The 25,748-nt window shown below is 38.8% G+C and overlaps 2 protein-coding genes and 1 long non-coding RNA gene across 15 annotated transcripts in view; 1 reads left to right on the top strand and 2 right to left on the bottom strand.

Moving 5' to 3' along the window:
* The window catches only part of SLC3A1 (solute carrier family 3 member 1), a 43,843-nt gene extending 39,338 nt beyond the window's left edge, over positions 1 to 4,505 (top strand). Inside the window, exon 10 of one of the 2 annotated variants that reach the window (XM_085015329.1) lies at positions 3,874 to 4,505. In XM_085015329.1, the coding sequence (XP_084871455.1) occupies positions 3,874 to 4,314 (441 nt within the window). In that variant the 3' untranslated portion in view covers positions 4,315 to 4,505. 2 annotated transcript variants of the gene reach the window in all.
* Positions 1 to 25,748, bottom strand: part of LOC146404833 (uncharacterized) — a 1,439,763-nt gene that overhangs the window by 35,881 nt on the left and 1,378,134 nt on the right. The gene's annotated exons all lie outside the window — the stretch shown is intronic.
* The window catches only part of PREPL (prolyl endopeptidase like), a 68,424-nt gene continuing 45,019 nt past the window's right edge, over positions 2,344 to 25,748 (bottom strand). For all 12 annotated transcript variants that reach the window (XM_005655232.4, XM_085019384.1, XM_085019385.1 and 9 more), the window contains 9 exons: positions 25,143 to 25,359; positions 24,356 to 24,541; positions 19,067 to 19,264; positions 15,805 to 15,980; positions 14,469 to 14,685; positions 6,901 to 7,050; positions 6,379 to 6,502; positions 5,496 to 5,569; positions 2,344 to 5,119 (listed from right to left, as the gene is read on the bottom strand). In XM_005655232.4, the coding sequence (XP_005655289.3) occupies positions 5,030 to 5,119; positions 5,496 to 5,569; positions 6,379 to 6,502; positions 6,901 to 7,050; positions 14,469 to 14,685; positions 15,805 to 15,980; positions 19,067 to 19,264; positions 24,356 to 24,541; positions 25,143 to 25,359 (1,432 nt within the window). In that variant the 3' untranslated portion in view covers positions 2,344 to 5,029. The remainder of the gene's footprint in view (positions 5,120 to 5,495; positions 5,570 to 6,378; positions 6,503 to 6,900; positions 7,051 to 14,468; positions 14,686 to 15,804; positions 15,981 to 19,066; positions 19,265 to 24,355; positions 24,542 to 25,142; positions 25,360 to 25,748) is intronic.

Below are 25,748 nucleotides of genomic sequence, written 5' to 3'. Positions count from 1 at the left end.
CACTGCTGCAATTGGCTGCTGCAGAATTGGCCCTGTTTGCTGATCATGCTCGTTTTGAATGAGTAGAGCAAAGCTTGCAATAGTGTTAAAACTTCTATATGCACAGCTAAAGAAAGAAAAGGAAGAGAAAACCTAATTCTAGTGCTGTCCCTGGACTCACTGAGGAATGCTCTAAGAAACGAGAGCTTTTACTTCTTAGATCACAGAGGCCAAAAGAGAAGGGCAGGTCCCTAGGAAGCTGATCACCATTAAGCAGGAAAAGGACCCCTACACCTCAGAGATAGACAAGACCTACCTCCAACTTGGCTTCTCATAGTTGCTAGAGGCAGGCAACTGAAGACAGGCACTCAAGAGTATCAAGTGCTACAAAAGCAAATGGATCAGCAAGAATCACACTACATTTAAGAAAAATTAAGACCATGAAAGAGAGACACTATTCCTAACAAAACATTGTAGAAAGCTAAGAAAATATAACAAACATAAGACTTCAATTTTAGCCACAGCTGCACCCTAGGCCAGAGCTGTAGCAACGCCGGATCCTTTAACCCCCTGAGCTGTGCTGGAGATCGAACCTGCATCCTGGTGCTGCAGAGATGCCGCTGATCCTGCTGTGCCACAGCAGGAACTCCAAGAGAAAATTTCTGATATGTAGAAGATAAATCTAGAAATTCCAATATACAAAAGGTGTTCTAGAAGAGAACAGAGACTAGAGGGAAACATACAGTCAAAGAGATAAACAACCAGAGATAATAGATGACATCATCTTCATTTGGCATGGCCAGAATAAAGAAGAAAACTGTAAAAATAGAAACAGAAGGAAACCAAACTCAAAAGTAGATTGAGAAAAGGATTGCAAATTGGCCTGGCATCAGGTTTCTCAACTGGATACTAGAAAACATTAGAACTTTACCTTTTCATTGTACAACTACAGGTGTGATAAATTCATTGAGTAATAAAAGGAACTTTAAAGTTGTAATGAAAACTTGATTCTAAACCTAGAATCCTATAACCATTCAAATCAGCATTCAAGAGCAAAACAGAAATGGAAAAGCAAGAACTTAAATTTTACTATGTGCAGTTAGTTTCGGAAAAAGTGATTAGAAACTCCAACAAAACCGAAAAGGAATATAAAAGGAAGATATGATTTATAAAACACAGTGAGGAAAGCAAGTGGCTTGTGGCTACCATTTTGTACAGCACAGATATAGAACTTTCAGCACTGCAGGAAGTTCTACTGGATAATATTGCTCTGTATGTTGAGAAAAATACCAGTAGAAGAATAGTAATTTTCAAAGGATATTAGAAGGAAAAAATTACATAAAAGCAACTGATCCAATAAAAAGCTAAAAAGGAAAAAAAATAAAATAGTACAACTATAAATAAAAGATAAGACTGGATTATGTCTAAATATACAAGATAATCACAAATATAAAAGGGTTAAACTCACCTATTAAAAGATAAAAACTCTAGAATGAGAAAGACAAAATCTGACATGAGACATAGCTAAAACAAAATGACACAAAGAATTATATTACAGGCAAATGCTAACAACAAAAAAAGCTTGCTACCTGGCTATGGCCTTTTTTTGGGCAACGCCAGACAGGAGCCACCTCTGCAACCTACACTGGAGCTTGCAGCAAATGCAGGATCCTTAACCCACTGAGCAAGGCCAGGGATCCAACCCGCTTCCTCACAGAGACTATGTTGGGTTCTTAACCTGCTGAGCCTCAATAGGAACCTCAGCCACTCCCTCTTTTTTTGCAGTATTTTTTAATAGCAGAAGACTCTGGAAATGATTTATATATTTTAACAACAGAAAACCAGCTGAATCAATTTTATTTTTGGCTGTATCTGCAGCACTGCGGAAGTTTCTGGGCCAGGGACTGAACCCATGCCATAGCAGCCACCCAAGCTGCTGCAGTAACAATGCTGGATCCTTAACCTGCTGTGCCACAAGAGAACTCCCAATTATTGTTAATCTATAGAAGGGACAAATATGCAGCTTTTAAAAAGAATGACATGGAGTTCCCTGGTGGCTCAGCAGTTAAGGATCTGGCATTGTCATTGCTGTGGCACAGGTTTGATCCCTGGCCTAGGTGTGGCAAAAAAAACAACAACAACAAAAAAACCTCTGTGCATTGGTATGAGACCAAATGTACTAAATAATAAAAACATGGTACAAAATGGTCAAATGCCACTTTTTTTGTGTAAAGAAAGAAAAAGTATGTCTACCTATGTTTGCATAGGCACAGAATGTATCATTTCATATGATACATAAAATGAGAAGAATATATAAATAGTAACAGTGTCTATCTCTGGGAGAGAAAATGGAAAGCTATGGGATGGTTTTGAAGGAAATAATTTTATTTATATATTCTTACAATTGAATTTTATACTGTATTGCATGCATTTTCTATTTAAAAAAATAAAGTTACAAAAAGCAGGTGTGGAAATATTTAATAGCAGACAAAATAGAATTCAATATGAAAAGCATTATGAGACAAAGGCAATTTTCAAAAACTGGTAAAGGAGCACTCCACTATAAATCATGAATCTATGCATCTAACAATAGCTTCAAAATATATAAAACAAGTATTCTGAGAAATGCAAAGAGAAACTGATAAATCTACAATTACAGAGACACTTCAACATACTTCTAGAAAGTGGTAAATCAAGTAGACAAAAATAAGTTAATACCTACTGGGCACTTCTTATATGGGTGGCACTGAACTATGCTTTTTCATGCATTATCTAAGGCTATAGAAAATGTGAATAGTAATATATATGTGAAGAGTCATATACATATACAGTATATATGTACTACGAATACCTTTGTTCCTGATGAACAGAGAATAAACATTTTTGCAGATATTCATTAGATGTTCATTAAACACCACAAATTAGGCACCTTCCCCCAAACAACCACCACTATCACTGACGTTAACATTGCTGGCAAGAGTACAATGAAATGAACATTCTCACTGATTTGGCAATAGCTTTTAGAAGACAAATTTGGCATTATGACTCAAGTATCCATACTCTTTGACACAGTAATTGTCTGGTATTTGTACCTTGAATAAATAATCCAAATATGGAGAAAGCATATTAGGAACCTGAATGTCAAAACGAAATGGTTAAGTATGGAATAACCATTCAACCAAATACTATTCTGTCATTAAAATGACATTTACTATAATAAAAAATGCTTGAAATGTTAAAGGGAAAACAGCAAGAAAAAGACAACATTAAATTATGTATGTTTTAGATAGCTGTAAAATAAACTCCGGTCTTCTTTAATGGACATATATTACTTCTGTGGTCAAAAACAGAGGGCAGTTTCTTTTTTTAGGGTGGCAGGTGTGGCATATGGAAGTTCCCAGGCAATGGGTGGAATTGGAGCTGTAGCTGCCAGCCTACACCACAGCCACAACAATGCCGGATCCGGGCCACATCTGAAACCTACACCACAGCTCACTGCAATGCCGGATCCTTAACCCAAGCAAGGCCAGGGATCGGGCTGCTTTTCTGCCAGTTAAATATAGTATAAAGGGACTTGACTTTATTTAGGCAAGTTAAATATCCATTAACTTAGACATGGACATTTGTTTTGAGATGCCTAAAGTGGAGTCAAATTTGGCCTTTACATCAGCTCTGGCCAAAATGTAGTGGAAAACTGTGCACATTGCAACAACTCCCAGAGAAGTAGTTAAATAAACTATTCTTACCTACTTAATACACAATTTGGTAATTATTTTAAGGGGCGAAGTGAAGCAACTTTTCTGGGGAAGAAAATTCCTTATTTGATAGTATAAATATTTGAAAAACTCTTATAATTAATCATTTATGTTAATACCTTTTTTTTTTTTTAAATAGGTCCAAAAGACCCAGCCCAGATCAGCACTGAAGTTATATCAAGAATTAAGTTTGCTTCACGCCAATGAACTGCTCCTCAGCAGAGGCTGGTTTTGCTATTTGAGGAATGACAACTACTCTGTTGTGTACACGAGAGAGCTCAACGGCATAGACAGAGTCTTGCTCATGGTTCTGAATTTTGGAGAATCATCACTGCTAAATCTAAAGGAAGTGATTTCAAATATTCCCACGAGAGTGAGGATCAGGTTAAGTACCAATTCTGTCTATACAGGCCGTGAAGTTGATACACACGCCATTTCAGTGGACAGAGGAGAAGGACTCATCCTTGAATATAACACCAAGAATCTCCTTCATCAGCAAGCAGCTTTCAGAGATAGATGTTTCATTTCCAACCGGGCATGCTATTCCAGTGTATTCAACATACTGTACAGCTTGTGTTAGGCAGCTTTATGAAAGAGATGGAGAGACTGCCACTCCGTTCCACTCTAAGCATTTGTGGTAACCTCAGATGCTGCTGCTGGGTGAACTTCATGAACATTCATTAATTCTCAGATATTTCTGTAGCCTGAATGTAATGCTTTAGGAATGGTTCTCAAATGTGTTTCCAGAATAATAAAATGTTTAAAAGACAATGATCACTTGCAAGAAGTTCTACATTTTCGGAGAGCATCAATATGAGATGACCAGAACACCTCAGGACTCCAGATCATTAGGTCTAATGAATTTTAGTGTGAGTTATCTTCGATAAAATGCAGGTATAGAAATTGGATTATGACTTATTGGCAGAGTATCTCAAACTGTTCACTAGCAAAGAGGCAGGACCTTGATTTGTCAACTGTTCAAAGAAAATCATACGGAAACAAAGCTTTTCTGATGGAGGAAAGGTAAAGTTCTGTTGCCACCAATCCTTCCTTCATTCCCTTCTCTATGTCCTTCTATGGAGCATAATTTGAAAGCTACTTTCCTAGGTTAAGGGGCATGTGCATCAATGGAGACAACAGTATAAGCAAATGAGCTGAATACAAAACAATATTTAGATGGAGAAGCACATTTTTAAAAATTATTTACTAACTTGAAAAACTCACTCTTGTTAACGCAACTGGAAATATGACTGAAATATTTCAGTGTGTTTCCATTTCCCACTGATTGCAGCACTTCAGAATTTTAGATATTTCTTGAGATTTTCGAAAACACTGGTGCTGTCAAGTCCAAGTTCCTCATATAGGAATTTAATTTGGGCTGTAATCTAAAAGAAACACATTAAACTCAGAAAGCCTTTGTGATAAAACTTCAGTGTTCAAGTTTCTCCTTGTCTATCCATCTTCACCTAACACTGAAGTTAGCAATTTATGGCAAGAGTATTTTTTATTTGGGACAGAGGCAGAAGGCTCTCAACAATGGAGATGCGATTACTTTCTCTAACAGAGCTCGTTTATCAATTACTGGAGAGAAGCTCTTCTCTTTACTGACTTGGTGTTCCCCCTTTCCCTGTTGGGTCTCAGCCACAGACCTGCCAGTTGGTGAAGCGGCCGGCAAAAATTCTGCTGCAACCACTCAAAGACTGAGTACAAAAAGTATCACTTCTTGGGGATGTGTCAATTGAGAGGGGCTTGATAACATACCTTTTTGTGAGAATCCTCAATCACATGATTGCCTCCAGGCTGAATATCTAAAATAATATTGGGGGCTTGATAGCCTGAAAAAATTAGCATATGAAACAATTAGAAGGTTTTTGGCCAGTTGAGACCCATCCATCTCATCCCTCTTCTTCCAAGTACTCTATGCCTTTTCTCTTTCACCACCACCACCAACAAAGAGAGCAGAGGGGGCAAGCAGTAGAAAACAAATTTCTGAAACAGGAAAAGCTGGAGGAGGACCAGAGGCTGAAGAAGCTGAATGAAGAGACTATAGGGCCACTTGAGAGAAGGCTGTGACTAGGAGAATGCCAATGGAATCTGGGAGCTTTGTGACCAAACACCAACTACAGCAATGGGTGAGTGGGACATGGAACTGAATACAAGGCAACTGTCTGAAAACTGGAATATGGGTCTCTTCCACCCTGGGCCCGGAAGGTCCTAGCATATCTTGGTAAGGTAAAAAGCTAAGAGTTCTTGTCTAATAAAACTGAAAGATCTAGAGAAAATGAAAACTGAAGCTCTACAGCAAAAACTTTAGAATTTGTTTTTTAGGGGTTTCCAAGAATAATAGCTCAGTCAATTTTGTTACTGAATAAAAGATGGCATGATAGTACACCCTTCAAGTCATGTTTGATATTTAAATTAACTTTTTTTCGTATGCCCTGCCTACCTTATTTTAATACTGTGCTTTGAAAAAGAGGCGAGGCAGTAATAATTATTACATCTGCTTCAACTGGGTAGTCAACAGAGGAAAACAATGATTTGTCTAAAATCACGGATGACTTGGTTTGCAGCATGAAATGTACTACTCTGAGCAATAGGTAACAGTGCATGTAGCTACGTCCCCTGCTCCCAGGTGGTCTCCTACCTTCCCCAGTGTCCTTAGCATGCTCTGCAACAGCTTCCTTGAGTTTCTCAGTATAGTTTACAATTCCTTTCAGAGGTACACGCTCATCATTTTCATAAGCTGTGATGTGAACTGAAGGATAATGCTGAAAGGAAACAGATGCACAAAGAAATTATATTATTTCTTATGGCCTCTACCTCATGGACTATGAAAAATAATAACCTCGAATTTTTTTTCCCTATACGTGCTAAACATTTTTTTCCTCACTTCATATTCTTGAGAGATTAATAATATTACAATACTAGACTACTGGAAAACCTTTTCTTGACTAGTAAGACCTTAATCTTATCTAACCTAGTCTCCTGAGCTATTATTAAGTTGAAACAAATATGGAATATGAGCAGAGATTGGGGCTGAAAGGTATTTGAGTATTATAAGGAGAAACATAAGCCTTACTAAATTTCTGCCTCAGCTCAGGTAAATATCCTTTTAATTATTTTCTCTATCACTTCAGGATGGTATAACATAACTGTCTTTCACTACCTGGGGTTTAATATTTTGATAGGGACAGTAACTTTTTATGTAGTTCTTATGTTTTTCATCAGATGAAGGATTCCCCCATTCTTCTAATTCTTCTAATGTCAGAGGAAGTGTAGTGTCCATCATGGTGTTGAGAACATCCAAGAAAGGTGCCTTAAAAAAAAAAAAAAGCCAAAGAAATTTAAACATCAATTAATCAGTTGGTAAAAATCAGTTGGTATGTGTATTTTATATAAAAGTCATAAATGCTACTATCTCACATCCATTAGGATACTATTAAAAATACCCAAAATAACAAGTGTTGTGAGGATGTGGGAAAATTAAAACACTTGTACACTGCTGGTGGGGATGCAAAATGGTGTAGATAATATGTTGGTTTCTCAAAAAGTTAAACTTATTTAGAATTACCATAGGATCCAGCAATTGTATTCTTAGGTATGTATCCAAACGAAATGAAAGTAGGATCTTGAAGAGTACACCCCTGTTCACAGAAGTATTCCTAATACCCCAAAGGTAGAAGTTAACACAAGGTCCACTGATAGACAAATGGCTAAGCAAACTATAAATACAATGGTACAATGAAATTCAGCCTTGAAAAGAGGGAATATTTGACACTTGCTACAACAATGGACACCGAAGACATTATCTATGTGAAATAAACCAGTTATGAAAGACATGCACTGTATGATTCCACTTATATAGGAGGTTCCCAGGGGCTGGGGGAAGGGGGAACTGGGAGTTGCTATTTAATGGGTACAAAGTTTGAGTTTTGCAAGATCAAGAGTTAGGGAACCTGGCTACACAACAATGTGACCCTAAAAACAATGTGTATACTTAACATTACTGAACTGTACACACTTAAAATGGCTAAGATGGTAAATTTTATGTCATTTTATAACAATTACAAATTAAAAATAAAACCCTAATGACACATGAATAACCTCAGTTGGATATTTTACATTAAAAAAGGTAATAAATGCTAATTGAAGAAAATCTGAAAAAAAAATCTGGAAAATATCAAGTTGAAAGAAGAGAAAATCACTATTTTGGGGAGGGGCTTTTTTTTTTTTTGCTATTTCTTGGGCCGCTTCCACAGCATATGGAGGTTCCCAGGCTGGGGGTTGAATCGGAGCTGTAGCCACTGGCCTATGCCACAGCAACACGGGATCCGAGCCGCGTCTGCAACCTACACCACAGCTCACGGCAACGCGGGATCCTTAACCCACTGAGCAAGGCCAGGGATCAAACCTGCAACCTCAAGGTTCCCAGTTGGATTTGTTAACCACTGAGCCACAACGGGAACTCTGAGAAAAATCACTATTGGCTTATAACCAGGGTTAAAACATTTAATAAAATTGCAGCTGCTTTGTTCACATTGCTGTCTAATCTTCTGTTAACATGTTTTGCAGCTTTCTCTTGTATCAACATTAAGCAAGTATAGTGGGCAAATGCTGCCTGGTGTCTAAATCCCTTTTCTGCATTTAGACTGTCCCCAACATTATGAGATAGCCTGCCTCTCACTGCAGAGGTGTTAAATGCCAGATAGGGCCTTTCTCAGACTTTCCTCAGAGTGAGAGAAGCCACATGACTTGGGTTTACTAATCAGACAAAAGGTACTCCAAATTTTGAATGAATTATTGGATATGGAGGTTAACTCCAATTCTTCACTATTAGAATCAATGTGGGATAAATATCCTTACACATACATTTCTGATTATTTCCTTTCTGATTTCTAATGCAGAGTGAAGCAATAGCTCCAGAAGATGGTGGAGTAAGACTCAAGCTCACCTTTTCTCATGAAAACACCAAAATTACAACTAACTGCTGAACAACCATCAACAAAATGGACTGAAAACTGCCAAAAGAGATATCCTACAACCAAAGACAAAGAAACCACATCAAGATGGTAGGAGGAGCGCTTTCATGATACAAACAATCCCATACTCACCAGGTGGGCAGCCCACAGACTGGAAAATAACTAGATTGCAGAGGTTCTCTCACAGGAGTGAGAGTCTGAACTCTACATCAGGTTCCCCAGCCTGAGTATGGCATTGGGAGGAGGAGCCCCTGGAGCATCTGGCATTGAAGGCCAGTGGGCCTTGTGTGCAGGAAGCTCCATAGGACTGGGTGCAAGAGAGCCTCCACTCTTGGAGGGCACACACAGGGTTTCATGTGCACTGGGTTGCAGGGGAAAGAGAGACTCATAATAATCTGGGTCAGACCTATTTGCAGGTCTTGAAGGGTCTCCTGGGAAAGCAGGGGATGCCTATGGTTTGCTGTGGGGGTAAGACATTGGAGGTGGAGGTCCTAGAGAATAATCATCAGTGTGAGCTCCCTTCTTGGAGGCTGCCATTTTGGGAAAAAATTTGGCCCCACCCATCAGGGCTGAGAAACCCTAGGCCATACAACAAACAGGATGGGAATACAGTCCCACCCATCAGCAAAGAGGCTGCCTAAAGTCCTAGGGACACAACTGCCTCTAATCACACCCAGAGACAAAGCCCCATCCACAAGAGGGATAAGACTCAGCTCCACCTACCAGTGGGCAAGCACCAGTCCCTCCCATTGTGAAGCTGGTCATAAGTCCCTGTATGAACTTCACCTACAAGGGGACAGACTTCAGAAGCAAGAAAGGCTACAACCCTGTAGCCTGCAAAAAGTAGACCACACAAAAAGCTACACAAAAAGAAAAGGCAGAGAAATAGAAGCCAGATGAAGAAAAAAGAAAAAAAAAAATCCATAAAAACAGCTAAGTGAATTGGAGATATGCAACCTCCATGATAAGACTTTAGAATACTGACAGTAAAGATATTCCAAGATCTTAGGAAAAAAACTGGAGGCAAAGATAAATACAAGAAATGTTTAATGAAGAAACAGAAGATTTAAAGATTAAACAGAAATGCAAAATACAATAACCAAAATAAAAAGTTCACTAGAGAAGTTCCCGTCATGGCACAGTGGAAACAAATCCAACTAGGAACCATGAGGTTGTGGGTTCAATCCCTGGCCCTGCTCAGTAGGCTGGGGATCCAGCGTTGCCATGAGGTGTGGTGTAGGTCACAGACATGGCTCAGATCTGATGGTGCTGTGGCTGTGGTGTAGGCCAGCACAGCTATAGCTTCAATTGGACCCCTAGCCTGGGAACCTCCATATGCCACTGCTGGTGCAGCCCTATCAAGCAAAAAAAAAAAATTCACTAGAGGAACCAATAGCACAATACAGGAGGTAGAAGAACAAATAAATGGGGTGGAGGACAGACTGGTGGAAATCACTGACACAGAATAGAATAAAGAAAAAAGAATGAAAAGAAATGAGGATAGTCTAAGAGAAGTATGGGACAACTTTAAATGCACCAACATTTGCATTAAAGGAGTGCCAGAAAGAGGAGAGAGAGAGAAAGGGCCAGAGAAAACATCTGAAGAGATAACAGCCTAAAACTTGCTGAAAACTTCCCTAACATGGGAAAGGAATCACTCACTCGAATCCAGGAAGCACAATGAATACCATATAAATTAAACCCAAGGAGGTACACCCTAAAAGACATATTAATCAAATTGACCAAAATTAAAGACAAAGAGAAAATACTAAAAGCTGCTAGGAAAAAGCAGTAAAAAACATACACGGGAACTCCAATGTGGTTATCAGCTGATTTTTCAGCAAAATTCTGCAGGCCAGAAGGGAGTGGTAAGATATGAAAGGAAAAAACCTCTAACCAAGAATACTCTATCCAGCAAGGCTCTCATTCAGATTTGAAGGAGAAATCAAAAACTTCACAGACAAGCAAAAGCTCAGAGAATTCAGCACCACCAAACCAACTTTACAATAAATACTAAAAGAACATCTCTAGGTGGGAAAGAAAAGGCCACAACTAGAAACAAGAAAACTACAAATAAGTAGGCTTACCAGTGAAGGCAAATATACAGTAAAGGTAGGAAATCATCCATACACAAATATGATACCAAACCCAGCAATCGTTAAGAGGAGGGTAAAAATAAAGGATGATGGAGTTACATTTGCAATTATGAGACCAGCAACTTAAAACAATCATTTATATATACAGACTCCTATACCAAAATATGGTAGCCACAACCAAAAATCTACAATAAATACACGAATAACAAAAAACAATCCAAACAGAAAACTAAAGATAGTCATCAAACTACAAGAGAAGAGAACAAGAGAAGGGAAGAAAAAAGACCAACAAAAACAAATCTAAAACAACTAACAAAATGGCAGTAAGAACATACATAAAATAACTACCTTAAATGTATATGGACTATATGCTCCAACCAAAAGACATAGACTGGCTGAATGGATACAGAAACAAGACCCAAGTATATGCACCTACAAGAGACCCACTTCGGTTCTAGGGACACATACAAACTGAAAGTGAGAGGACTGAAGAAGATATTCCATGCAAATGGAAATTAAAAGAAAGCTGGAGTAGCAATACTCAGACAAAATAAAGACAATTATAAGAGACAAAGAAGGACATTATATAATGATCAAAGGATCAATCCAAGAAGATATAACAACTGTAAATATATATGCACCCAACAGAGAATCACCTCGATATATAAGGCAACTGCCAAGAACCTTAAAAAGAGAAACTGACAGTAGCACAATAATAGCGGGGGAGTCTAACACTCTACTTACAGCAATGGACAGATCTTCCAGAGAGAAAACAAGGAAACACAGGCCTTAAATAATGAATGATGTATTAGACCACATGGACTTAACAAATTATAATTATAGACTATTCGATCCGAAAGCAGAGGAATACACATTCTTCTCTAGCACACACAGAACTTTTTCTAGGACAGATCACATCCTAGAAAGGCTTAAGACTAAGCCTTGGGAGTTCCCGTCGTGGCACAGTGGTTGACAAATCTGACTAGGAACCACGAGGTTGCGGGTTCAACCCCTGCCCTTGCTCAGTGGGTTAACGATCCAGCATTGCCGTGAGCTGTGGTGTAGGTTGCAGACGTGGCTTGGGGTTTGGATCCTGCGTTGCTGAGGCTCTGGCGTAGGCCAGCAGCTACAGCTCTGATTGGACCCCTAGTCTGGGAAGCTCCATATGCCGTGGGAGCGGCCCAAGAAAAGGCAAAAAAGCCAAAAAAGCCAAAAAAAAAAAAAAAAAAAAAAGACTAAGCCTTGGTAAATTTAAGAAAAGCAAAATCATATCAAGCATCTTTTCCAACCACAATGCTATAAAACTAGAAATCAATGACAAGAAAAAACTGCAAAAATAACAAACACATGGAGACTAAACAATATGCTACAAAAACCAATGGATCGAGGAAATCAAAAAATACCTAGAGACAAATGACAACAAAGACACAAGGATCCAAAACCTATGAGATGCAGCAAAAGCTGTAACTACTATGGAAGACAGTATGGAGGTTCCTCAAAAAACTAATAGAACTATCATCTGATCTAACAATCCTACTCCTGGGCATCTATCCAAAGAAAACCATAATTCAAAAAGATACATGTATCCCAGTGTGCTTTGCAGCATTACAATTATCTAAGACAAGGAAGCAACCTAAATACCCACTGACAGAGGATTGGATAAAAAAGACGTGGTACAGGTATAGAATGGAATATTACTCAGCATTAAAAGGACTGAATGAAATAATGCTATTTGCAGCAACATGGATGGACCTAGAGGTTATTGTACTAAGTGAAGTTAGTCAGTGAATGACAAATGTCATATGATAACACTTAATATGTGGAATCTTAACAAGGGATACAAATAAACTTAATTGCAGAACAGAAACAGACTCACAGACTTTGAAAACAAACTTACGGTTACCAAAGGGGACATGATGGGGGGGGAAGGATGAACTGGGGGATTGGAATTGGCATATGCACACTGTGATATATGCAATGACTGGCCAATGGGGAGCTGCTGTATAGCATAGAGAAATCTACCCGATAGTCTGTGATAATCTATATGGGAAAAGAACCTGAAAGAGAATGGATATGTGGACACAAAATGAATCACTTTGTGTACAGAAGATTATTATCACAACATTGTAAATCAGCTACACTTCAGTAAAACTTAAAAAAAAAGAGAAAATAAGTCAAAGTAATTTCTATAAGTCAAAAGTTACTTGCTTCTTTCCTTTCTTTCTTTCTTTTTTCAAATTTATGGCTGCACCCATGGCATATGGAAGTTCCTTGGCCAGGCATTGAATCTAAGTCACAGATCCTTTAACCCACTGTGCTGGGCTGGGGATTGAACCCTTGCCTCCTCAGTTACCTGAGCTGCTGCAGTTGGATTCTTAACCCCTGAGCCACAGCAGGAATTGAAGTTACATTTTCTTTATACTGTAATTCTGCCATTATTATCTTTGTGCATAGTCCCCCCTCCCCTTACACTTAACACAGCTATTAAAAATAGATTTACAGATCTGGATTATTTAACACTTATTTACTTAATACAAGCCCACACTGTATACCCCTCAACCTCAAAATGCTTTGCCACTCCAAATTATTTTAAGCTGAAAACAATCAAGACTCAAATAACTCAGGGAGAAACATTGACCTTCTCCCTAACTGCCTGAAGTGTTTAGATAGAGGGCCTAATACAGGAACAAAGCTTCACCAGATAATGAATATGGGCTAGGTGTGGCAGGAAAGCACTTAGAGATGAGGGTCCACTCTGTGTTCCACGGTCTCTGCTAGCTCAGCAAACATTTGTTTACCAAAGTTTTGCTTTTCGGTCTCCATGTGAATTCCCTTCCACTCTAGAAGTCCTACATCACTATCCCCATGATCCTCTTTCATCTTTAGCTGAAGATGATGTTTAAGGTGAGGGCTCTGGCTGTTTTGGTGAGTTATTTGGTTTTCCTGGGTCTCTCCCATATATACATGTTACCAAACTTTTGTGTGATTTTCTCCTGTTAATCTAATTTAATATCAATTTAATTCTTAGATCAGCAGGAAGAACCAAGAAGGGAAGAGGAAAATTTCTTCCCCTTTGACACGAACCAGGAAGCAGGAGAGTGATGGAGGTGAAAAGAGCTGTTATAACTGTGTAACTCTGGACACCAGGTAAAGACTATAGAGCCTTTTTAGAACAGGACAAGATTTTTCAGTTAAAGTACAGAAAAACTACTCCTAAAGATCATTAAAAAGAATGGAGTATCTGAAAATAGTCCCTAAGTGCACGACTAAAATGTTGATGGGCAGTAAGAGTCAAAGGGTTTCATGCATTCCAGAGTCAGTGTGGTCAGACTTCCTGGATCTGGTGTGTCATACACACTTTGTCTTTTTTCCCACCAGCTCTGGATGTTCTTACAAATAAAATATGATTAATGGGAATAGCCAACATTATCTTTCAGTGGAAATCCTTAAAAGTTAATAAAGAACACTGTCAGAAAAGTTCTCGCAGAACTACAATTCTGTGTTTAAAATTTAAAAACTTTTCCTTGGTCTGGGAAAAAAAATTAAAAAAACCTTTGTTACACTCCTATGCTACAGTAACACTGTAAGAGAAATCTTTTTTAGAGCATCTGTGGCTTCATGCTTCCCTATTCTGTAAACAGTAGAGACAGAGTACTCACCTCTAAAGTCACTGCTCTCAGCAACTCTGGATTAGAATTACACAATGCTCCCACAAGCACCCCTCCAGCACTGAAAGCAGTCAGGGTTGTTAGACTTGGCTGAGAAAAGCCTTGGCCATGAAGCGTCTCAATGCAAGCCTCTAAGTCAGCAAGGCCATTGAGTTTTTTAGTTAGACGGCCATCAGCATGCCACTGGAGGCCTAACTCACCACCACCCCTGAAATTGAAGGGCAAAAAAGTTTTAGTAGAAAAAAATTATAATGATATAGCTCAGGGTCAGCAAACTAGAGCCTATGCGCTGAATTTACCCAGAGGCCCGTTTTTGTATGACCCTTGAGCTAAGAAGGATTTTTACATTTTTCAGGGTTGGGAGAAAAAAATACCAACCAGAAATATGAAACAGAGACCACACATGGCCTACAAAGCCTAAAATGCTTACTATTTGTTCTTTAGAGAAAAAGTTTGCCAACCCCTGACATAAACAATCACAATTTGATTCAACAAATATGCTTTGAGTGCCTGCTTACTATTTACCAGGCATTGCGCTAAATGCAGGCCTTGAAAATACAAAATAAAAATCCCCTGTCCTGGCGATCATAGTTTTGCAGGGAAAGAAAACAGCTACCAAGCAATGTGGTCACTGCTATAACACGCTATATTTAAGGTACCACAGAACCAGAGGAGAGACGATCCACCTGTCAGGTCAGGGGTATACGCAGGAGTCAGGAACATGAATACTTAAGGGGATGATACCTAAGCTGAGTCTTGGAGGAAGAATGTGAGTTCCTAGAAGGACAAAGAAAGGGAAGGCACCAGGACACAACATGTGCAAGGGCACAGAGGGGAAAGAGATTGTCCTTTGAAAGGACAGAGCGAGGCTGGATGTGTAGGATGTGAATGGCTGGTGGGCAGGGCATGTAAATACTAAACTGAGGTATTTGGATTTTATTGTGGAGATGGTGAAGGATGTCAAGCAGAAACATGAGATATGATTTGTGTCTTGAAAACAGATAAAATAAAATGGAAGAGTTGAAAAAAGGATTCCAGCTTAAGAGGCTATTTTAGAAAAACCTAAACTCAGGAGAATTAAATGGAAATAATAAAGTACCTAAGTAAGCACAGAGACTGGTCTGTCTATCCTAATCCTAAAAATCTACGCTTTTCCTTTTGGGATTAAATAATTTGTTATTGAATCAGGGTCCACTAGCACAGGCTTAAGAATGTACAAATTCAACACTACAAATGAGAAAACAAAACGTTTGTTCCTCAATACACTGCTATCCTGGACATGTGACAATGCTCTGGCACTCATACTAGGTGAAACGTGTTGACTCACCGAACATGACAATATGCTAATATCCATCCATCATCCACCAACACCCGCCTTTCAGGCCTGAAATTCATTTTCAAATCCATTCCATAAGCTCCATATACATGTACCAGGAGAGGTTTCTTCTGCAAGTCCTCAGAATCCGTTTTATGGAAGATCGTCATTGGCACTAATCTTCCATCCTGGAAATGAAGATTTACTGTGCATGTAAAGAAGTCTTTTTAAACGGTTTTGTTCCCAGTCTTACGTGCTGCTTATTGATGCTGAGCACCAACTTCATTTAATTAAGTCAAAAGAGTTAAGTGTGGTCTCTGAAAATCCATCAGGCCCTTTTTCAGCTACTTTGCTGACCTATAATAGTAATTAGAAAAGAACAGCAGGACTCTAGCTTGAAAAGTTTATTAACTATAGCTTTTCAAGACAGTAAAGTAACTTTAAAGAGTTCTTCAATACACAGTAGAACTGTAATTTTTTTCTTGAAGATAAGCCAAAGTACCTATCAAGGTCAGACAAAACAGCACAGCATTCTTCCTCTACCTTGGGCTACATACTGGCATTTCTCATTTTTGAGTATTTATAAATATGCTAACTAAGGAAGTTTTTAACAACTCGATTTTCTGTACTCAACAGAATTTTCAACCATTAACATGTGAAATTTTTTACTGACCTAACACCCACTTACATCCTCTTCAAAGACCTATTTAACTTTTATTTTTTAAATGTTTAAAAATGGTTTAAGTAAGTTTTATAAATTTTAACACCTAAACTATTTTTAGGGCAAATAACTATTCCTTAATGTAGGTTCACACTGAACTGACTGAATTGAGCCATTCTTTGGAGACACATAATTAAGATAATCAGCACTGTCTCATCTTCCTTTCATAGAAAAAGGGCAGTAATGGTGGTTCTCACCCTGCTTACAGAAACTAGTGAAACAGCGCTAGTTTACATAAGGAAAACAATATAGCCAGGCCACTCCCCCTATTTTTTTTCATTCTCATTTTGAAAGCTTCACTTTGGGGTTCTAGAGTAGTCTCAAATAAGGAAGAACTCATCTTCTCATTTTTTATTATATTCAACTTGTTACAACAGTATAAATGAATTTTCTTCTTTTTTGGCTTTTTAGGAAAGCTGTACATGAAGCATAATGAAGTTCCCAGGCTAGGCGTTGAAGCAGAGCTGTAGCTGCTGGCCTATAACAGCCACAGCAACCACATGAGATCCAAGCCACATCTGCGACCTACACCACAATACACAGCAATGCTGGATCCTTAACCCACTGAGCGAGGCCAGGGATGGAACCCACATTCTCATGGATACTACTTGGGTTCGTTACTGCTGAGCCATGATGGGAACTCCCAAGACTCATTCTCATAAAATGATGTGTATTAACATCTATAAAATAATCTTGTTTTCATTTTCCTATCTCCTCCCCAACTTCAGTTAAAAAAGCAGAGGAAAAAACTGCTGGTTGAAAAGTAGTGGAAAGGAAGAGGTAAGGATGGTAGTAAGTCCCATGACAGCCTGAATCCCAGAGTTCACTGGCAGTGCAAAAACGCCTAGAGTCACAGCAGCTTCCTTTGAGCAGATTCTTTCCTTCTTTCCTAAGGTGTACACAGAATCCCTCGGCTCTCCAAGAGCGTAGCTTCACTCCTTTTTCTCTTTGGGATATAACAATTACAACATTTTGGCATAAATTCCATGTTTGTAAAACAAAACAAAGGCTAAACATATGTACTTTGTTGACAAAACCGAAAAATCTGGAACATAATAACGTTAGCAATGATTACTACTTCTTTTCTTTTTAGGGCTGCACTGGGGCATATGGAAGTTTCCAGGTTAGGGGTCGAATTAGAGCTATAGCTGCCAGTTTACGCCATAGCCACCTCAGATCCAAGCCATGTCTGCGACCTACACCACAGCTCATGGCAACACTGGATCCTTTACCCACTGAGCAGGGCTAGGGATCGAACCTGCATCCTCATGGTTAGTCTGGTTCGTTTCAGCTGAGCCACAACGGGAACTCTGCAATGATTATTTCTATTTGGTACGGCAAATGGGACTGAAGAGTAGTCATTTAACTCTATTCAGTCTATATTTTTGCATTTGTTCTAACATGTATTGCTTTTGCAATATTACAGTAATCCTCGCTCTTGAGTTCCCGCTGTGGCACAGTGGGTTAAGAATCTGACTGCAGTGGCCCGGGTCACTGCAGAGGCATGGGTTCTATCCCTGACCTGGTGCAGTGGGCTGAAAGAATGTGACATTGCTGCAGCTTTGGTGTAAGTCGCAGCTGTGGCTTGGATTCAGTCCCTGGCCTGGGAACTTCCATATGCTGAGGGTGGGGCCACACACACAAAAAATCCTACTTAAAGATATTAAAAGACAATCAATGAATTAAAGAAAAAACTCACAGTAAAAAAAGCTTGTGTCAATTCTTTGTCAGCACATGAAAAATCATCTAATGTATGATGTGCTAAGGTCTGAAATATCCTTAAACTCGAGGCCATATTTTATATATTTATTTGTTCCTTACGTGCAGAATTTTCTCCTCTACTTACTACCTCTCCCACCTCCCAATGCCCTCTGACAATCCTTCTGCTTTTACTCTATACTTTGTCCATATCATTCTCCAAAACTCCTTGTTTGCACCATTTCTCCCTAAATTCAGAGCCTCTGCCCAAAAAGGAATCCTCTTTCCCCCCTTTCCAGCTTAACTCTTGATCATCCTAGAAGCCTTACCTGAGACATTACTTCCTCAGAGAGCTTTTCCCAATCTCTCCAGATCAGGTTAGGCCCCTACATGATATGTTTCCACTGTACTCAGTACATTTTCCTTTGTAGCTATTAGTACGTTAGCAATTACTTCATCAAAATCTGGCATCTTCCCCACTAGATTTAAGTTCCTTGAGGGCAGGGACTACTATTAGTCTAGTTTATACTAGTCAATCGCTTACCACATTCATAATTTTTGCCATAACTGCATATAAACTGATTATTTTTTCTTTAAATCAACTCAATATTTAGGTATAACAACACATAAGTCAAGGACTTGACGTGTTATAAATTTTCTAATCCATGTAAAATAAATGCTTAAATATTAAAGTTAAAAAAAAGTCCATGTACCTCCTAAAATTTGGGTCTTGCTATATGGAATGTGAGATCCACTTTATGAAACTGCTAATGTAATCCCAGCAACTCCTCAATACTTGACAAACAGTATGCTTTCAATAAATGGGGGCTATTGGTGGAGATTACAAAGACTTACCTTGCTTTTGGCTTCTATACGTAAAACACGACTAGCCTTTGTGATCGGGTCTTCATGCCCCGTTTCTTCATACAGCTTGCCTTCTGCAAACTTGTATGTGTAATATTTGGGGGGACGTATTGGAGAGCAAAGCTGAAAGGGGCAGTTCTTTGGGTCTGAATTTGTATCCATTATGAATCCACAGGCCCAAGGAGGGAGCTAAAGAAATAAAACAGTTATTTTTACCCTTTAGCGAGACATTAAGTATCATTAATTAAATTTCTGGGTCTGCTCCAAACAAGACAATGTGGACATCTAGTTTATTTTTATCCACCATCACATAATGCCTCATTTAAGAATTACTTCAGCACAACAAAAAATATTTCAAATAAAAAACAAAACTCAAAAAACAAACAAACAAACAAACCAAAAAAAAAAAAAAAGAAAAGAAAAAGGAGTTCCCGTCGTGGCACAGTGGTTAACGAATTCGACTAGGAAACATGAGGTTGCGGGTTCAATCCCTGGCCTTGCTCAGTGGGTTAACAATCCGGTGTTGCCGTGAGCTGTGGTGTAGGTTGCAGACAGCAGCTCGGATCCCTCGTTGCTGTGGCTCTGGCGTAGGCCGGTGGCTACAGCTCCGATTTGACCCCTAGCCTGGGAACCTCCATATGCCGCGGGAGCGGCCCAAGAAATAGCAAAAACAAACAAACAAACAAACAAAAAACACCAAAACTCTACACTAATGATGAATAAAATAATGAAAAATTAAAGAAAAATGGTTTATCATGATTCTAGATTTACATGAACTCTCCTTTAATAAAAAGTTTATCTTGGGGTATATAAACTTGAGCAATGAAACAGCAAAATGATTAAGAAATAACAGCAGATCAAGTATAATTCCAGAACTCAGAGACATCTCTAAGATCTCTGTTCTCACAGAAGATGAAATCTATCACATGCACTTTTAATAATTTACCCAGCAGCCCTTACTCTACTGCCTGGACAGCCACAGTGATGACAGTTATTATTTCAGGGCTACAAACCGGCTCAGCGGCACTAAAGCATTTACAATTTGTTTTGAACTTTAGCTCCCAGGCTAACCATTGAGCAGAACAAAACCCTTCCCGCATATCCGCTCTGAGAGACTTACAGCTATTATGGTTAAGATTCTTAACTTTAAGAAAAAAGGAAAGGAATCAAAACTTATTCTCTCAGAGCAGCGGGGTCCAGCCTCAAGCCTTCCACTAACATCCCTCTTACACCTTTTAAAGAACTCTAGTAAGCAGGCTGACAGTGTGTTAGAAACGGTACCGAGAGTCAGAACATTAATAGAAAATTGCCTTTCTCTTCCTGAGTAATTGTAGAAAAAGCAAATTCCTTAGAAAATCAGAGGTCTTGGCACAGCAATGGCACTGGTGGCACCATTCAAAAAGGGTAGGTGGGGGAATATGTGGATAAAGACTGTACCATTTAACCCGTAGAAACCACAGCCAAAGAGCTTATGTTCACTTAGCAAATTTCTTGTAATTAATCCAAAGAATCCATTGCCCTGAAACACGAAGGACTTACATTGGCAATGTCTCTCTAAAGGAGTTTCTAATTTTTTCCCTCGGATTGAGGATTATTTTCAAGGATAACCTGTTTATTTAAATATAAGCCATAAATGGAAAGAAACATGTAATCATAAAAGTTGAGAAATCTCGTAGCATAACTGAAACGAGCAAATTGAGACCTTAGTGGGAAAAAGAAGAACACACATTGCTACCAACCTTTTAACAGGCCTCAGATTGAGGGCACAGGGCTCCTCAGCCCACAGGGGCACCAGTTTTTCTCCCCTTTGGTGAGACTTTAAAACGGTTTTCATGTGACTCATATACTAAGCTTGGTTTTTGACTACATTGTCCAATAAATCAAAAAGTCTTTGGGGTGTATTTCTTAAACTTAATGGGACCAGGTTTGTAGGTTTTTTTTTTTTTTGCTTTTTAGGACTGCACCTGCTGTATATGGCAGCTAGGGGTCTAATTGGAGCTGTAGCTGCCAGCCAACGCCATGCCATGGCAATGTGGGATCTGAGCCATGTCCTAACCCTCTGAGTGAGGCCAGGGATCAAAGCCGCATCCTCATGGATACTAGTCAGATTTGTTTCTGCTGCACCACAACAGGTTAGTTTTTAATCATAACAAAACCTGTTCCAAAGCTATGGACTTTTAACTCTCTCAAGTATACCTTAAGCCACAATTCCTATTGAGATAAGACTGCAGTATCATCTATGTATATTAATGGACAGTACCTGAGAAAAATTTTAAGTTGGCCAGGTGATATGCAGATATTCCCTAGATATTTGACAGAAACAGGTTTAGCTTAAGCATTCTGCTAGCAAACCACACTCGCTGAAAGGATGATTATGACATACATGCTGAAAGAAAATCAGTCCAAACATGCAGGTTCTTCCAAATGAATTGATATTAACACAAAGCAAAATATTTCTCAATTTGCTTAAATAAGTATCACAAACAATTAATAACCCTCACTTCTTTTAGTGAAGAAAAAAATAGTACCAGGAAATACTGATGACATGAAAACGAAGGATATTCATCTTTTACATTTTCTATTGCTGAGACTGAGTTTGTAAAGCTTTTTGTCAAGTGTCCACAGGGCAGAGATGTTACATACAGAAACACTTTATAATCCACTCACAGTAAGGCTTAAAGATAGTATCCTCTGTAAATGGCACTATTTGTGCATATTAATCAGTTATTATCCAGTTCATAAACAGGTACTGATCTACAAAATTCTCTTTAAGTAGCACCTCATATACAATGTAGTATTTGATTCCATGTATCATGATTTAGAACACTGTACTCAGAACATCATAATAGGTACCACAGGTTGGGAAAGGTCAAGGATAAAGAAAAAGAGGATACAGAATAAATGAAAGATATGATGTTGGTTCTGATGAGGCATATCTTTAAAATACCTACAAAAAATAAGATGAAGGCAGTAAGAAAACTGCTACAGCTAAAATCACCATTTTTATTTTAGGATACTTACATAGCCTTCTAAGACACCAGACATTACATTTGATAATATGACTTCATAAAATAGATGAAAAACTTTGTTTTTATTTAGGTCTTTGTTATTTCTTACTTATACCACTATAACAGTCTCAAAAGTCCAGGCTCCTTATCACTTGTTGCTTCAGTGTGCTCTCACATGGCTGCCAGATAACCCCAGAAGTATAGCTTGACTCCTCAAATTACTCCCCTGCCCTCAAACTACAAATGTTTTCCTCTTCATGATTTATGCATAAATTCATTACCTTACTTTATCTTGACAAAGAACGTCAAATGATAGCTTCATCCCCTAGAAATTTATTCTGCTTCAATAAAAATGAATTATTAGCAGTTTCCTAAACATTTTCCAAACTTCTTAGCTTAAAGCTTCACATGATAGACTTTCTTGTCTTAGAGTACCACTCCCCTTGCCACCCATCAAAATCCTACTTATCCTCCTTGGTTTATCTCAAATTCTACTCCTCCCCAGAGCTTTCCTGGGTCTTCTTCCTTTCCTTTGGGTCCCCTAGCACATTTAAATTTGTTGTTTGTTGTTTTTTTGGTTGCCCTGCAATTTATGGAGTTCCTGGGCCAGGGATCAGATCCAAGCCGCAGTTGGGAGTACACCACAGCTGTGGCAATGCTGGATCCTTAACTTACTCTGCTGAGCCAGGGACTGAATCTGCGTTCCAGTGCTACAGAGACGTGCCAATCCCATTGCACCACAGCAGGAACTCCACATTTAATGTTTTTGATCTCACTTATTTAAACCATCTTATACTTATTCTTTGTGTACTAGTCTAATCTCATGAGAAACTGTATTCTCCTTAAGGCCAGATAATTTGTTCTATCTTTGCATTCCAGAATGCCCAATACAGTACTTTGCACATGGTAATTTAGTAAACATCCAGTGAATTTATAGGAATTGCTTATTAACAAAAATTGTGATAATGCTGCAATTAGGGAGGTATAAGTGGTCTATATTTGCTGGTCAATTGGCTCAACAACTCTTTCCATAGCAAGCAAAACAGTGGCCTCTCTTCTTCCCTGTAGAACCTATTATCTTAACTCACATATAAATGCTGCTATAAAATTGGGCAATAATGTTATCATTCACCAATTTTAGCTAGTTCATTTCTAGAGGCAGATTATCCTTCCTGGCAGCCAAAGGCAATATCAGTGAGTCAACCTGCCAGGCGGATGTGCCAACATCACAGATGTGTTGCAGTGGAGACCACTGCTACCTCCTTGTTGAAAGAACCAAAGCCCACCCACTTTCTGATCCTCGCAGGTGAGAAAACTGGCAAAGAGATGATGCAGACACAAACATGCAGTGGCAGAAACATAGTAGGCATGACTGCTATCCTTACTGGGGCTGCAGGATAGGAATAGGAGAAAGTGGTTAGGCACTAGCTGACAAGCTGGCCTGAGTTATTACTATATCTAAAGTTGTAGAGAAGGGAGTTCATGTTGTGGCTCAGTGGAAATGAACCTGACTAGCATCCATGAGGACACAGGTTCAATCCCTGGCCTCGCTCAGTGGGTTAAGGATCTGGTGTTGTGGTGAGCTGTGGTGTAGGTCACAGACCTGGCTGGGATCTGGTGTTGCTGCAGCTATGGGATAGGCCAGTAGCTACAGTTCCAACTTGACCCCTAGCCTGGGAACCTCCATATGCCACGGATGCGGCCCTAAAAAGCAAAAAAAAAAAAAAAAAAAAAAAAGTTACAGAGAGGAATTCCTGTAGTGGCTCAGCGGTTAACAAACCTGACTAGTAACCATGAGGATGCAGGTTCAGTGGGTTAAGGATATGGCATTGCCATGAGCTGTGGTGTAGGTCGCAGACTCGGCTGGGATCCTGCATTGCTGTGGCTATGGTATAGGCTAACAGCTAAACTCTGAATCAACCCCCTAGCCTGGGAACCTCCATATGCTGCAAGTGCAGCCTTAAATAGACCAAAAAAACTTCCATATGCTGTGGGTATGGGCATTTAAAAAGAAAAAGGAGAAAAAAAAATAAAATGGCACTTAAGCCTACTTCTAAAGTTCAGTATTTTTAAGTAAAAGTGCATTAAAAGCAACGTCCTCTTAAGTAATTCTAAAACAAATCTTCTAAATCCAATGTGCTAAATACCATTAAAATTCATTTCCTTTTAAGAAAAAGCACACAGATATTATTCCAAATCTGATGTTCTGTTAATAAACTTCATGTATCATGTATTTTGATTAACAGTATTATCTTCTGAAAATTAAACATACCTTTAGAGACCGAACTGAATCGTCAGCCAAACCAATGACATTAACATAAAGTAGATTGCTGTGCTTCAAAAACAGAACACAGTGATCCTTAAACATGTCCAAGTCTACAACTTTGGTATTTCTCTTCATTGTGAAAAATAAATCCCAATTCATAATAGCAGGGGTATCAGCTGCCGTTCTCATTAGCTGTGTGGAACAAAATTAGAAGACATCTAGGTAGCAGAACATGACTATAGCATCCAGAGATGAAACCAGTGAAAACCAGACTACCATGAAGAGCTGAAAGAACTAATTCTGCGTCAGGGCTGAAGTGTGGACATCACTGTATGAATGAGCCCAGGATAGCATCCTGCTGGGTGGCTATGGCCCAGTGATGGTCAACAACAGACATCTGAGTGAGTTGACATTTGACAGCCAGGTGACTGTGGAACTATCAGTAAGATAAGGTGAGACCAGTAGAAGAACTGCCTGAGATCAAATGGTTGACTCAAAAAAGCGTGAGTTTAGAGAAGTTTGGTAGGTCACTAAATTTGGCTTTGATAACTAACATATTCAGGATAGAGTATATTTTCATTAGCAACCTTTTTAGCTACAACTAAAAATATGAAGAGGTATTAGTTATAACAACAGAAGAGAAATGGGATTGGTCATGCATCAGAAAGTAGCATCAATTTTCACACTTTACCCAGTCTACAAAACAATGACCTCTTAGAGCAAGAAATATTGTTGATACTAGTGTGACACTTTGTAACAACCTAAATGGGGACCAGGAGAATATAGGATTTACCTTGAATTCTGTAGGCTCGCCAACATTGGTGAGAATGTATAATTCATCATCTCTATGTTCTACATAGTACAGGACCCCATGTATTCGCTTCTGGATAAGTACTGGAGGGTCCCAAGGACTCAGGCCATCTATCAACCACACCTCAGAAGTGGTCTTGTTCATAATATTCATGGTGAGAAAACGACTGTCTTTTGTAAGATAAAGGAAAACAAAAAAGCTACACAGGAGAGAGAGAGAGAGAGAGAGATGAAAACCCAACAAATTTCAAATGCAAACTATCTTGTTTATGACAGTATCTCACTGGTGTTCAGTATATATATATAAACCTACAATTCAGCTAGAATGTAAAACTTCTTAGTGAATACTGTTTGCAATTTGGCTGTTATTTTTCTTATTTCCTTCCTGAAGGCATTCAAAATAACTTCTTTTAACACTTCATCATGTATATTCTTCAAATATATAAAAAGTTGAAGGAAATATAAGGTAAACACCCATATACCCACCAATGAGATTCAACCATTACTGTTTTGCTATAGTTTCTTCTTTTTTTTTGGACATGTCTGTGGCGTGTAGAAGTTGCTGGGTCAGGGATTAAACCCACACCAC

The sequence above is a fragment of the Sus scrofa genome, chromosome 3 (genome assembly GCF_054392235.1).
Source record: "Sus scrofa isolate SSC_HxYL_T2T_F1_AM1 chromosome 3, Sscrofa_HxYL_maternal_Yorkshire_Landrace_v2.0, whole genome shotgun sequence".
In the NCBI taxonomy this organism is placed as follows: domain Eukaryota; kingdom Metazoa; phylum Chordata; class Mammalia; order Artiodactyla; family Suidae; genus Sus; species Sus scrofa.
Note: the sequence above shows the minus strand (reverse complement) of the source record. Positions and strands in the feature narration are given on the sequence as shown.